This window comes from Callithrix jacchus, chromosome 2, assembly GCF_049354715.1.
Source record: "Callithrix jacchus isolate 240 chromosome 2, calJac240_pri, whole genome shotgun sequence".
Lineage (NCBI taxonomy): Eukaryota > Metazoa > Chordata > Mammalia > Primates > Cebidae > Callithrix > Callithrix jacchus.
The window spans coordinates 77,519,129-77,534,965 of record NC_133503.1 but is presented as its reverse complement, the minus strand read 5'-3'; the positions used below and the strand labels follow the sequence as shown (position 1 = coordinate 77,534,965).

At 37.7% G+C, this 15,837-nt stretch overlaps 1 protein-coding gene across 12 annotated transcripts in view; it reads left to right on the top strand.

The window, feature by feature from the left end:
• LYRM7 (LYR motif containing 7) overlaps positions 1-15,837 on the top strand; it is a 44,214-nt gene that overhangs the window by 4,005 nt on the left and 24,372 nt on the right. For 10 of the 12 annotated variants that reach the window (XR_013532088.1, XR_008479828.2, XM_002744626.7 and 7 more), the window contains exons 2-4: positions 6,698-6,770; positions 10,046-10,116; positions 14,639-14,720. Coding sequence is in view for 10 of the 12 variants with exons in the window: in XM_002744626.7 (XP_002744672.1) it covers positions 6,698-6,770; positions 10,046-10,116; positions 14,639-14,720 (226 nt within the window). In the remaining 2 variants the exon portion in view is untranslated. The remainder of the gene's footprint in view (positions 1-6,697; positions 6,771-10,045; positions 10,117-14,638; positions 14,721-15,837) is intronic. The other 2 variants (XM_078364935.1, XM_078364933.1) reach the window with 1 other exon arrangement.

Below are 15,837 nucleotides of genomic sequence, written 5' to 3'. Positions count from 1 at the left end.
GATTTGTAGAGCACAAGTAGAGTAGATTTAGCATAATGCTTTTTCCTTTTTTTTTTTTGAGACAGTCTTGCTCTGTGTCCCTGGCTGGAGTGCAATGACGCAATCTCCGCTCACTGCAACCTCTTCCTCCCAAGTTCAAGCCAGCCTGTATACATTACTCAGTGTAACATGTAGCACCTGCCTCAACCTCTTGAGCATCTGGGATTACAGGTGCCCACCACCACACCCAGCTAATTTTGGTATTTTTAATAGAGAAAGAGTTTCACCATGTTGCCCAGGCTGGTTTCAAACTCCCAGCCTCAGGTGATCTGCCCGCCTCAGCCTCCCAAAGTGCTGGGATTACAGGCATGAGCCACTGCGCCCAGCCGTTAGCTCTACTTTGGGTTTTAGGGGGTGTTTTTGTTTTTTTTTGTTCTGAGACAGGGTCTCACTCTGTCACCCAGCCTGGAATGCAGTGGTATCATCTCAGCTCACTGCAACCTCTGCCTCCCAAGCTCAAGAGATCCTCCCACCTCATCCTCCCAAGTACCTGGGAACACAGGCCACCACGACTGGCTAATTTTTCTATTTTTTGTAAAGACAGGGTTTTGCCATGCTGCCCAGGCTGGTTGTTTGTTGTTATTGTTGTTGTTGTTGTTGTTGAGACAGAGTCTTACTCTGTCACCTAGGCTGGAGTGCAGTGACATTATATTGGCTTACTGCAACCTCCACCTCCCAGGTTCAAGCGATTTTTCCTGCCTTAGCCTCCTGAGTAGCTGGGATTACAGGTGGCCGCCACCATGTCCAGCTAATTTTTTGTATTTTTTTAGTAGAGACAGGGTTTCACTATGTTGGCCAGGCTGGTCTTGAACTCCTGACCTCAGGTGATCCACACGCCTTGACCTCCTAAAGTGCTGGGATTACAGATGTGAGCCTCTGTGCCAGGCCCAGGCTGGTCTTGCACGCCTGAGCTCAAGGGATCCACCCACCTCAGCTTCCCAGCAGGTTGGGATTATAGGCATGAGCCACCGTGTCTGGCCTGCATTAGCTTATTAAGAGCTAATTAAGCTCTTATTAATATGGATATTCGGCATTTTACTTCCCTGTTCATGAGTTGATGGACATTTAGGTTATTTCTACATTGACACTATTACAAATAATACTGCCATGAACATTAGTGTACAGGTTTTTGTGTGAACATGTTTTCATTTGTCTTGAGTATGTACCTAGTAGTAGAATTTCTAGGTCATAAGATAACTGTAGACTTAACTGTTTTTTGGTAACTGCCGAACTGTTTCCCAAAGCAGCTGTACCATTTTAAATGCCAAACAACAATGTATAGGAGTTCCTATTTTTCCACATCTTTGCCAGCTCTTGTTATTGACTGTCTTTTTTTGTGGTAGCCATTCTACTGGGATGAAATGGTATCTCATTGAGGTTTAGATTTGTATTTCTGGATGGCACATGACATTGAACATCTTTCCATGGCTTATTGGCCATTTCTGGGGTTTTTTTGGGGGGAGGGAGAAATATCTATTCAAATCCTTTGATCATTTTTATTTTTCTTAATTTTATTTTAGATTCAGAGAGTACAAATACAGGCTTATTACATGGGTAAATTACATAATGGTGAGGTTTGGCCTTCTAGTGAACCCATCGCCCAAATAGTGAATATTGTACACAATAGATAATTTTTCCACCCTCAACCCCTTTCCTATCTGCCTCCCTTTTGGAGTTCCCAGTGTCTATTACTTCTGTCATTCTATCCATGTGTACTCATTGTTTAACACCTACTTATAAGTGAGAATATGCAGTACTTGATTTTTCTGTTTCTGAGTTATGTCATTTAGGATAATGGTCTCCAGCAGCTGCTGCAAAGGATGTGACTTCATTCTTTTTTACAGCTACATGGTATTCCATGATACACACACACACACACACACACACACACACACACACACACACCACATTTTCTTTATCCAGTAAGCTGTTGATAGACACTTAGGTTGATTCCATGACTTTGCTATTGTAAATAGTGCTGCAATAAACATATGGGCACAGGTGTCTTTTTGATAAAACCATTTATTTTCTTTTGTGTAGTTACCTACTAGTGGGATTGCTGGGCTGAATTGTAGTTCTGTTTTTAGTTCTTTGAGAAATCTTTGTACTGATTTCCATGGAGGTTGAACTCATTTATATTTCCACCCACAGTATGTAAGTGTTCCCTTTTCTCTGCATCCTCACCAACAGCTGTTTGTTTTGTTTTGTTTCATTTTGTATTTTTTGAGATAGAGTTTTACCCTTGCTGCCCAGGCTGGAGTGCAATGGCACGATCTCGGCTCACGGAAACCTCCGCCTCCCAGGTTCAAGCATCTCCTGCCTCAGCCTCCCAAGTAACTGAGATTACAGGCATGTACCACCACGTCTGGCTAATTTTTTGTATATATATATTTTTAATAGATACGGGGTTTCTCCACACTGGCCAGGCTGGTCTTGAACTGCTGACCTGAGGTGATCCACCCACCTCAGCCTACCAAAGTGCTGGGACCACAGGCATGAGCTACCGTGTCCAACATCTGTTTTGTTTTGTTTTTCCTTTTTAATGGTCATTTTGGCTGGTGTGATATGGTGTTTCCTTGTGGTTTTCATTTGCATTTCCCTGTTGATTAGTGTTGTTAAACATTTTTTTGCCTTGTGTGTTGGCAGCTTGTATGTCTTCTTTTGTCCACATTTTAATGGGGCTGTTTGGAATTTTTTGTGGTTGATTTGTTTCCATTCCTTATAGAATCTGGATATTAGTCCTTTGTTGGATATACAGTTTGCACATATTTTCTCCCATTCTGTAGGTGGTCTGTTTGCCCTGTTGATTGTTTCTTTTGCTGTGCAGAAGCTCTTTAGTGTCATTAAGTTCCATTTGTCTACTTTTGGTTTTGTTGCATTTGCTTTTGAAATCTTAGTCATTTATTACCAAGGCCAATGTCCAGAGGAACTTTCCCTAGGTTTTCTTCTGGGGTTTTTATAAATTGACGTTTTAGATTTAAGTCTTTAATCTATCCTGAGTTAATTTTTGTATATGGTGAGAGATAGGGATCCAGTTTCTTTTTACTAAATATGGCTAGCCAGTGTTCTCAGCAGTATTTATTAAATAAGATGTCCTTTCCTCTTTGTTTATTTTTGTTCACTGTGTTCAAGATAAAATGGCTGTAGGTGTGTGGCTTTATTTCTGAGTTCTCTATTCTGTTCCATTAATCTATGTGTCTGTTTTGGCACAGTACCATGCTATTTTGGTTACCGTAGCCTTGTAGTATAGTTTGAAGTCAGATAATATGATGCCTTCAGCTTTGTTTTTTGTTTGTTTGTTGCTTAGGATTGCTTTGGCTATTCAGGCTCTTTTCTGGTTCCATACGAATTTTAGGATTTTTTTTTTTCTAATTCTGTGAAAATGACATTGATCATTTGAGAATTGTATTGAATTTGTAGATCGCTTTGGGTAGCATAGTCATTTTAAAGGTACTGATTTTTCCTGTTGATGAACATGCAATGTTTTTCCATGTGTGTCTGTGTCATCTATGAATTCTTTCATCAGTGTTTTGAAGTTCTCCTTGTGGAGATGTTTCACCTCCTTGGTTAAATGAATTCCCAGGTATTGTATGTTTGTTTGTGGCTATGGTAAATGGAATTGAGTTCTTGATTTGGTTCTTAGCTTGAATGTTTTTGGTATATAGAAATACAACTGTTTTATGCATTAATTTTGTATCCTGAAACTTTAGTGAAGTTGTTTATCAAGTCTAGAAGTCTTGGAGGAATCTTCAGGGTTTTCTAGGTATAAGATCCTGCCATCTGCAAACAGAGATAATTTGACTTCCTCTTTTCCAATTTGGATGCCTTTTACTTCTTGCCTGATTTCTCTGGCTAGACTTCTGGCACTATGTAAACTAGGAATGGTGAGCGTGGACATCTTTGTCTTGTTCCAGGTTTAAGGGGGAATGTTTTCAACTTTTCCCCATTCAGTGTGATGTTGGCTGTGGGTTCGTCATATATGTTTTTGTATTTTTATATTAGGATTTAAAATTTTTATTACTGTTGAGTTGTAAGAGTTCTTTATATACTCTTGATCCTAGGCCCTTATCAGCCATATGATTTGCAAACATTTTCTTCCATTCTGTGGGATTTTTTTTCTTTTACCCAAGTTTTCTTTACACTCTCATCTGTGGGGTTTTTTTCTTTTTTCTTTTCTTTTTTGACCCAAAGACAAAAGGGTGTTTTTCCTGTTTTGATAATGCTCTTTCCTTTTCTCTTTATAATGTAAATTTCATAAGTATAATAAATGCATAAAGTTTAAGAAGTCAAATAATGCTGCATAGAAAACCATTAGGTGCCTATTTCCTTCTACCTACTCTCAATTCCTGCTTCTTAATGATAAGCACTTTTAATCATTTTAGCTATTTCTTCTGGAATTTATCTCAATGTTTCTAAATAACATTTAAACTGCTATTTATTGGCACTTCTTTTTAGAGATATTTATTGACTTTTAACTATGGAAGATAAGGACTAGTTCCCCCTTACTCATTAACTCTTCAGTATACAGATATTGGTGAATTAGCTTTTATCTTTGATGTTATTACTATAAAAATTACCCACAGCTGAGCCCTTTAGTACTATATATGATTACATTGTCTTTTTTCCCAGTTCTTCATCTTTAAATTAATAACCGCCTTTTAAAAATTACTTTTTAAAAATATTCTTTAATAAATATCATAGATATCTATTCCCAAATTCTAGGCAAAAAGAGTCTACCAGTTTCATTTTTCCTAGCAATACCTTTTCTGGAGCAATTCAGCCTTTTGCTATAGTCCTGACTAGTTGCTTTCTAGTCTGGCTGCACAAATGTTGACTAGCATTTCTCCTTCCCCGTGGTCTTTGCTTCTCCCACATTAGACCACCTGTCTCCTGGGTTCCCATGTCTTTTCCTTTTGTGGTTCCTTTTCTTATTTTGGTGGAGTATATTCTTCTGCAGCTTTCTAGTAAACTGTGTATGACAGATGACTTCGTGTTTCTGAAAATATGTATTTGCCCTTGTCTTTGAGTGATAGATAGTTTGAGTATCTATGGTGTTCTAAGGCAGACATTTTTTCAAAACTTGAATGATATTCATTATTCCACTGTCTTCTTACAGTAATGCTATTTAGAAATCAGGTGCCATTCTGATTTTTTTTCTTTACATGTGAATTGTTTTTTTCTCTGAGATTTTATCATCAGCAGCATCACACTGAACTTACATCACGCTGTGCTTATGGTATAACTTTTATGTTGGGGACTTGGTGGAACCCTTTCTATCTTTTAACTCATGTGCCTTATTTAGTGAAATTTTTTTTTCTTTGCTTTTACCCAAACATTAGTGAAATTTTTAAAATTTCTTTCCTCTGTTTTCTCTTTTTTCTTTTGTTGGCCCTTCTGCTAATCTAACTGTTGGGGCTTCTCCTTAATTTTCTTATCTTTCCTCTCCTTAATGTCTATTTCTGAACTTTTATTCTATATTCTGGGCAATTTTTCTTATTTAATCCTTACTCTCACCTGTTTGATAGCCATGTGCTTTTGGGAGTTTTCTGAATGTTCCTTTTTAAATTTACTATAGCTTTTCATTCATGTTATTCCATCTCTGCAATAACATATTTTTGAGGAAGTTTTTTATGGCTGCTTGGTTTTTGTTCTATTTTTTAAGTTTTTTTGCTCTGTTTTTTGTTTCTGTTTTTGTATCTGCCTTTTATGTTATAGGTTTTCTAATACTTGTAAAACAGTTAAAATGGTGACTAGCACACAGTATGCTTAGTAAATATTAGAAATTATTTGTAGAACAGACTGGAGGAGAGGAGAATGTGGTGGCAAACCTTTGAAAGTAATCTAAGAGATAGGGAGGATCTGAATGTAAGTAGTTTTGCTGATAGAGGATATAAGAAAGATTATAGAGACATTCCTAAAGTTTCCACAAGAATAGTAAGGTAGATTAAAAGGATGACCTACAGATTTCTGGCTTCAGAAGCTTGGTGGCCTCCAATAACTAAAATAGAGAATAGTGGAGAAGAGCAATATTGGAGAACAGTATTGAGTACCTTTTTGGACTTGAGAACTGTGAAATGACCTCAATCTATCACTAAAGCCTCTTCACAATCTGTTGTTTACCAAATGCCAGGCTTTCTCTTTTTTTTTTAATACAGACTCAGAATATTCATAAGTCTCAACATTTCACTAGTCTTTTATGAAATAACAATTAAAAGGGCCAAGCTTGTTGGCTCACACCTATAATTCCAGCACTTTGGGAAGCCAAGGCGGGCGGATTGCCTGAGGTCAGGAGTTTGAGACCAGTCTGGCCAACATGGTGAAGCCCCATCTCTAAGAAAGATACAAAAAATTAGTTGGGCATGGTGGCATGCTCCTGTAATCCCAGCTGCTCGAGAGGCTGAGGAAGGAGAATTGTTTGAACTGGGGAGGCAGAGGTTGCAGTGAGCTGAGATCATGACCAGCCTGGGCAACAGAGTGAGACTCGTCTCAAAAAAAAAAAAAAAAATTTTTTTTTTCTTTGTAGAGATGGGGTTTCATATTACCCAGGCTTGTCTCAAACTCTTGGACTCAAGCAATCCTGCTACCTCAACCTCTCAAAGTGCTGGGATTACAGGCATGGGCCACTGTGCCCGGCCTTGAATTCTGATTTTCTTAACAGGTTTTACAGCTCTTTAAAACACTGCACAGGACCAGACAACAAGTTTTTAAAAATGATGCCAGAGCATTAGAAGGTAAGTACGTTCTTTACCTCTTTGGAGCCAGTCTCCTTTTTAGATAACTACTAATCTATCTGAGAAAGCCGTGTGGTTAAGACCCATCTTAGAGAATGACCTGCACTACCTTTCCCTAATATCCTTTTATAAAGATTAGCTTATATTACACTTTTTTTTTTCTTTTTTAGAGACAGAGTCTTGCTCTGTCTCCCAGGCTGGAGGGCAGTGGCATGATCTCCGCTCACCACAACCTTCACCTCCCAGGTTCAAGTGATTCTCCTGCCTTGGCCTCCTAAATAGCTGGGACTACAGACGCCAACCACCACGCTCATCTGATTTTTCGTAGAGACAGGGTTTTTACAGAGTAGAGTATTTTTAGTAGAGATGAGGTTTCACCATGTTAGCCAGGATGGTCTCAATCTCCTGACCTCATGATCCACCCACCTCGGCTTCCCAAAGTACTGGGATTACAGGCGTGAGCTGCCATGCCCAGCCATATTACACTTAATAGAGGGATATCTACTTAAAGAAAAATTTTTAAAGATTAAGTCTTTATAAAGAGTCAGTTAAAAAGGCAAGGGACCAGAATTTCAGTGTTTACCATTGCTTGCCTTATATTCAAGCCATTTAACTTCCTGTTACATAATCAAATTTTCACACTTTCTAGGATTATATATTACCATGTTGTTAGGTCTTACGTCAGTCTAACAGAGCAGCTGTGAAAGAGAAGCTATCCCAAATGATTTCAGATTCAGTATCTCACTGTTTTAGGTAATTGCTATCTTACCTGGAAGTCACAGGCTCTAAAATTTAGGTTCTGTGATAGTCATGTTCAGTTCCACTCCTCATACATTTCTATTTTTTATTTTTATTTATTTATTTGTTTGTTTTTGAGACAGAGTTTCATTCTTCTTGCCCAGGCTGGAATGCAATGGCGCCATCTCAGCTCACCGCAACCTCTGCCTCCCAGATTCAAGCAATTCTCCTGCCTCAGCCTTCCTAGTAGCTGGGACTACAGGCATGTGCCACCACGCCCAGCTAGTTTTGTATTTTTAGTAAATACAGGATTTCTTCATGTTGGTCAGGCTGGTCTGGAAGTCCTGACCTCAAGTGATCCACCCACCTTGGCCTCCCAAAGTGCAGGATTACAGGCGTGAGCCACTGCGTCTGGCCCACTCTTCATACATGTCTAAACCTCCTTAAGAGTGCACCTAGGAAAAGTGTCCCCACTGTTTTCCAAGGATTTAAGTTTTTGTAACTCGTCAAAAATAATTTCTGAATGATTAAGATATGCATATTGTATGTACTTTACATGAATTCATGATTTAATTCTTATAACATTTCTGTGAGATGGTTACTATTATAATTACTGTTTTTGCAAATGAGAAAATTGACAAAATGTGAAAATATTTGTCCCACATCATACTTATAAGAGGTGGACCTGGGATTTAGCCTAAGCTGTCTGATTCAAAAGTCCAAACTCTAGGCCGGCCGCAGTGGCTCACGCCTATAATCCCAGCACTTTGGGAGGCCGAGGTGGGGAGATCACGAGGTCAGGAATTCCAGACCAGCCTTGCCAACATGGTGAAACCCCACCTCTACTAAAAATACAAAAATCAGCCAGGCATGGTAGCGTATGCCGATAGTCCCAGCTACTTAGGAGGATGAGGCAGGAGAATCGCTTGAACCTGGGAGGCGGAGGCTGTAGTGAGCTGAGATTGTGTCACTGTATTCCAGCCTGGGCGACGGAGCAAGACCCTGTCTAAAAAAACCCAAAAAACAAAAGTGCAAACTCTAAACCACCTTACATATTAAAATATATGCAACATAGGGTGGGCCTGGTGGCTCACACCTGTACTTTTAGCACTTTGGGAGGCCAAGGCAGGCAGATCGCTTGAGATCAGGAGTTAGAGACAAGCCTGGCTAATATGGTGAAATCCCCCCTCTACCAAAAATACAAAAATTCACCAGGCATGATGGCACACACCTGTAATCCCAGCTACTTGGGAGGCTGATGCAGGAGAATTGCTTGAACCCAGAAGCAGAGGCTGCAGTGAGCTGAGATCATGTCACTGCACCAGCCTGGGCAACAAAGCAAGACTCCATCTGAAAAAAAAAATATATATATATATATATTATACATATATATATAATATAGATATGTTATATATATGTGTGTATGTATATATGTGTGTGTATGTATATATGTATATATATGTATATATGTGTGTATATATAACATATATATATAAACACAACATAGAAGAAAGTTTTTATGGTAATTATCAACATGGAATATTTTTGTTGCTTTAAATTTTTTAAGTGGAATAGTTATAAGGACAGCTAACAATTTATGGCATAATTGCTAAACACTCTATATGGGTTGTTCCTTCAAATGCTCACAGCAGCACAATAAGGCCAGTGAGATTCTACCAAAGTATGCTACTGTGTTGATACCAAACTCTCAGAGGTATATGTGAACAAAAGTTTTATTTTTCACTCGCTTTATATGTCAGCCAAGACACTTAAAATTTTATATATGTACACATATATCCTGCTTGCTGCCAATCTTTGTGCGTGTATATAGTTTAACATACTTCTATTATTGAATTTTACCATCTTTAAAAAAGCATTTTAATAGAAATCCTTAGATTTGTAAAAATAAAACATTAAATTAGATTTATTAGAACTCAATAGCTATAGTTATACAAATGAATTCGAGAGTAAAAATCAGTGGTAGAAAAAGTATTAGGATGCCAAAGGTTTATAGTAGGTTTACTTACAAATTTGTCAGCCTGTCAAAAGCTCTTCAAGAGACTTCGCTAATAAATTTATTTATTTATTTTTTTTTTTGTGATACAGAGTCTCGCTCTGTCACCAGGCACTAAGCTGGAGTGCAGTGGCACGATCTCGGCTCACTGCAACCTCTGCCTCCCAGGTTCAAGCAATTCTCCTGCCTCAGCCTCCGAAGTAGCTGGGACTACAGGTGCATGCCACCACACCCAGCTAATTTTTGTATTTTTTCATAGAGACAGGTTTTCACCATGTTGGCCAGGATGGTCTTGATCCCTTGACCTCGTGATCCCCTCACCTCCGCCTCCCAAAGTGCTGGGGTTACAGGCGTGAGCCACTGCGCCTGGCAAATTTCTTATTCTTATGCTTTGTTCTCCATGGGGGCAAAACCATATTCTATACTAGAGAAGTAGCCATTCCTAATTAGTAACATGTAAATTATTGAGATAGGAATTATAGATTACAAAAGCAAGTAACTATATGTATTTTTCTTTTTGTAGCAGCCAGAATAAAGATAAATGAAGAATTCAAAAATAATAAAAATGAAACTTCTCCTGAGAAAATAGAAGAGGTACAGTAGTTTTTTCAGTTACAGTGAAACTTATACAATTTTTTTGACAAAGAGGAAATGATGAAGATAGGTTATGTGAAGTAAAAAACATTACTTGATAGTTAAGGCCATCACAACTGTAGATAACCTTCACTTATTTGGTGTGGCTCACCTCGTCAGGGTCATCTGCCAGCACCCAAAATACAGCAGGGTGCCCCATGAACAGAACATAGAAATAGCCATGGTCAAAGCCAGAGCAGCTGAATAAACCCAGAAACCCACGGAAATTCCGTCTTCACCTAGAGCAAGTGACTGAAACTAAAGAGAATGAGTGTTGTAGTAAGTCAGAATTACAGAGGGAACTTCTACTCTTTTAGCTGAACTAAGCAGTTATTTATTTTTAATCCCATCTTGGCAATGACATAAACAGCTACAGTATGAACTGTTCTTTGCTTTCTGTATTTGCATTTTGGTCACTTGCTCTAGTTGAAGACACTGTACAGACACTACTCTTTCAGCTCCCTCATACTCCTAGTAAAAGTTGATTGAAAAAATGCACAATTTTTCTTTTCCTGTATATTATGTATTCTGGAATATACACATTATCTCTGTCCTCAGCTTCCTGTACTGTTAGGAAGAAAACCAAAAAATGGAAAATAATTTGCAAGGTAGTTATGGTTACAAGAATTGATTTGGTAAAAAGGAAGATACAAACTAGAGAAATTCTTCCATGTTTAATGTAATTTCCAAATTTAAAAAAATGATAAAAAATGCATTTATAGTTAGTGGAGAAAAGTGCTATTTTTGAAATAGTAAATACCTGTAATAATGAAGCTTATGAGATAGCCTAAGTATTCCCTCTCTATAAGATAAACAAAATGAGAAAGATTTTGCTGAAACATATGATAGGGCAAAAGGGAATATGTAATTTTTATTCACCACAGACATAAAGATGACAGTATAATCAAGTCATGACATGAAGGGAGGTTAAAGGTATATGAAGAAGTTTATACTGTTTGTTATTCAGTAAACTGATTAATAACAATATGGTAATTATTTTTTAATTTTGAAATTATGATTAAAGATTTGTAAATTGAGGTCTGGGAAAATGAACTACAGTCTCGCAAATTGAACTACAATCTCCCAAATTCATTTTACTTATAGAGCATTAGTTTAACATTAAGTAATCTAGAAATTGCATATTTGTTATATACAAATGTATATTTGTACTTTCTGCAACTCTGAAATATTAAGATTTTAGTAGTTTTTAAATAATTGCATCGTATTAGAGGGTTGATAGAGTCTTGGTACTAAAAGGAGTCAGGCATTCTCTCTAGACCAGCAGTTCTCAAACTTGGTGGTCTCAAAGAACCTTTACAATCTTAAAAATTGAGGACCCCAAAAAGCTTTGTTTATATCAATATTTACCATATTCGAAATGTAAACTGAGACATTTTAAAAATATGTATTAATTAATTTTAAAATAACAATAATCTTATATATTAATAATACAGTATTTATGAAAAATAACTTTTAAAAATATTAGTGAGAAGAATGGTATTGGTTTTTTGCTGGGCTTTTTTTTTTTTTTTTTTTTTTTGAGATGAAGTTTTGCTCTTGTTGACCAGGCTGGGATGCCATGGCATGATCCCAGCTCACTGCAGCCTCCACCTCTTGGGTTCAAGAGATTCTCCTGCCTCAGCCTCCCAAGTAGCTGGGATTACAAATGCATGCTACCACTCCCAGCTTATTTCTGTATTTTTAGTAGAGACGGGGTTTTGCCATGTTGGCCATGCTAGTCTCGAACTTCTGACCTCAGGTGATCCATTCACCTCAGCCTTCCAAAGTGCTGGGATTACAGGCATGAGCCACTGCACCTGACCCCTGCAATATGTGTTTTAGGTTGAAGTATATGAAGAAAATTCAGCCTCACACAGATACGTAGTTCGAAAAGAGTAGAAGTATAGAACAGGCTTTTAGATAATTGTGATTTTTTAATTGTATTTATTTTTTTGGTAAAGATGAGGTCTTGCTTTGTTGCCCAGGCTAGTTTCAAACTCCTGGCTTCAAGTGATCCTCCTGCCTTGGCCTCCCAAAGTGCTGGATTACAGGAATAAGCCACATAATTGTGAATATTTTTTAATAATATACCCTGACATGTGGTAATTTCTTAAAGATTAGTTCCAATGCAGAACTCAGTTATCTGTCAGACCAATGGAATTTTTTTTTTGAGGTGGGTGGTCGAGGATTCATACAGACTGCCTTCTCCTCATCTCCTCTTGTCCTCCCTAATCCCTTATTCCTCAACTAGCCTTGTTTCCAGCCTTGTATCTAGGACTTGACTCAGTTTATTTACCTCCAGTGGGTGAGGAGACCCATTATTTTCTCCTTCCCCTTCCCAGGTGTCAGGAGGTGAGGCTTTGCTCTCCCACAGCCATCTCCATCGCAGTTAATTCCAGCTTTCCTTTTGATGCTCAGACCAAAAACCTTGGTGCTTTCTTGACTGCTATCCTTCTCTCACACTTATATCCAATCTGATAGCAAATCTGTTGGCTTAAATCTCAAAATATTAATATATACAGAACTCAACTACTTCTCATCCTCCCTGTTATTATCTCCGAGTCCAAGCCACCATCATCTCTCTTGTTAAAACAGCCTCCTCCTGCTTCCGGCCTCACTCCCTACAGCCCATTCTCAGTATCTTTAAAGACAGAATAAACATTAAAAAAGGCATATCTCAGCACTCTACTACTCACAACCCCATGACTCTTCATCTCATTGAAGAAAGATATAAAGTGCCTAACATGACCTACAAGACTGTCTGTCATCTGACCTTTGTTACCTTCCCACCTCAACTTGAACCACATACCCCTCACTCTTCCAATCTCAGAACCTTCTTTGAGGGTCCTTGAATTTACCAAGAAGTTTTCTCACCAAGGGTTTTTATGCTCTTGCCTGTTCTTGTGATATTCCCTCATGTGCCCTGAAAGCTTCATTTAGGTAGACTAAAGGACTTTAATGGATATTTCCCTGTGAATGGATTTTTTACTTATGCATGATTTTGTAACATCATGCAGTAATGATTTAAAAGTACAAGTTCATTAAATACTACAGATATTCTAGATGTTGACATAGTTCATTACATATTTTTAAATTACATCTATCAATACTAATATCCATCTCATCAGAAAAATCTTTAAGGCTGGGCATGGTGGCTCATACCTGTAGTCCCAACACTTTTGGAGGCTGAAGTGGGAGGCTCGTTTGAGCCCAGGAGTTCAAGACTGCAGTGAGTTATGATTATGACACTGCACTCCAGCCTGGGTGACAGAGCAAGACCCTGTCTCAAAAACAAAGAAAGAAAAAAATATATAAGTATTGTGAGGTTATCAAGCTTACCCTGGCAGATACAAATTCTCCAGAATTCTAATTTTTGCTTGAAAGCCTCAGTTTTGTCATCGTCAGCAAATACTGTCAGTTGTTTTCTTTGAAGTGACACATTCTACTTTTTCAAAAAGTGTCTGCTAAATAGCTAAGTCTGAAATCGTAATTTGTCAGTGGTTCTGTCAAATAAAGAATGGCATTTTGATGGAGAAAGTTCTACTGCTCACAACTCAAACCATGCAGAAGGCTAGAGTGTTTTGAAAATAATTTTGACCTCAGAGATCCCTGAAAGGTCCTCAAAGTCTCTCAAGTCCATAGTATTTGATGAGGTCTGAAACTCAGAGAGTAGGGAATTAACCCAAGGCCATACACTTAATGATAGAGCCATAGTTGGAATTCAAGTGTTCTGAACATCTAACTCTGTAAGATTCAACTGCCCTTCAAAATGTGCATCTTAAACACACTTAAAAATACACATTGTAACAAAAAATACTCTAAATCTGTTTTGGAATACAATATAGAATTGATAGATAAAAGTTAAAACTATATGCATATCTGAGCTTTCTATGCTACTTGGAATGGTAAAAAAGTTAAAAGCAGTACAGTAGTCCCCCTTTATAGGATAAATCTAAAATCCTCAGTGGATGCCTCAAATCTCTGATAGTACCAAATCCTACATTTTATTATATATGCATATCTATGATAAAGTTTAATTTATAAATTAACCATAGAACTCTTATGCTTTGGAGCTATTATTAAGTAAAATAAGAGTTACTTGAATATAAGCACTGCAGTGTGACAACAGTCAATCTTGTTAACTGAGATGGCTACTAAATGACCACAGGTGGACAGTGTATACAACATGGATATGCTGGACAAACAGATGATTCACATCCCAGACATCGTGGAGCAGATGGCATGAGATTTCATCGTCCTACTCAGAGTGACATGTGATTAAAAACTTACACATTATTTATTTGGGGAATTTTCTATTTAATATTTTCAGACTATAGTTGACCATGGGTAACTGAAACTGTAGATAAGGAGAAACTACTGTATTACCTGAAAAGAAATTATTGTAAAACCATCATTTTCAGAAACAGTACATTCATATGAAACACCCAAAGGACTTGATCTATTTGTTTGGTTTTCTTAACAGCTAATGAAAATAGGTTCTGATGTTGAATTGCTACTCAGAACATCTGTTATACAAGGTATTCACACAGGCCACAATACACTGAGTAAGTAAAATTAAAGAAAAATGGTTTCTAACTGCAATGTGTTTTAAAATATTGAATAATTATAGCACATGTAATGGTGAGTGGTAAAACAGCTTGATTTTGCCAGACAATGTGGTATATAGCATATATATTTTATAACGTCATAGTCTATAATACTGAATTATGAAACTTTGTTTTACCACATTTTTCTTTTTAATTAATTTTAATTTTTATCTTGTTATATTACAAAACTAATTACAAGGATAGTACTACTATGTATTTTTATCATATTTATTTACAGTTCTTAATTTTTCTGGCATCATTTATCACTTACCTAGACTATTTCTTTACCTTTTTCTCTATAATTAGTTTTGTTTTTTGTTTTCTTAAATGAGGTCTTCTTTGTCCCCCAGGCTGGAGTGCAGTGGTGCAATTTTGGCCCATTGCAAGCTCCACCTCCTAGGTTCAAGCATTTTTCGTGACTCAGCCTCCTAGTTAGCTAGGACTACAGGCCCACACCACCATGCCCAGCTAGTTTCTGTATTTTTAGTAGATGGGGTTTCACTATGTTTGCCAGGCTAGTCTCAAATTCCTGACCACAGGTTATCTGCCTGTCTCAGCCTCCCTAAGTGCTGGGATTACATCCATTAACCACTGCACCCAGTCTGTAATTAGTTATTTTAATTCAGAAGATTTAGGATTATAGGAAATGGAAATATAGTTGAGGATCCTCCTTTATACCTCGAGACTCTGGATGGTGCTTCATAAAATTTCACATTATATTTTGTTTTTATTCTCTAAAAAATCTTTGGGGACAATAACAACAAAAAGATGACATTCAAAATTGTTGGCCACGTGCAGTGACTCATTCCTGTAGTCTCAGCACTTTGGGAGGCCAAGGCAGGAGTCTCAGTTGAGCCCAGGAGTTCAAGATCAGCCTGGGTAACATGAGAAAACCCCACCTCTACAAAATATACAAAAAATTAGCAGGATGTAGCAGTGCACACCTGTAGTTCCAGCTACTAGGGAGGCTGAGGTGGGAAGATCACTTGAGGTTGAGGCATTAGTGAGCCTTTAGTGAGACTTTAGCTTCACCAGGAGGTTGAGGCTTTAGTGAACCTTAAGTATGCCACTGTAC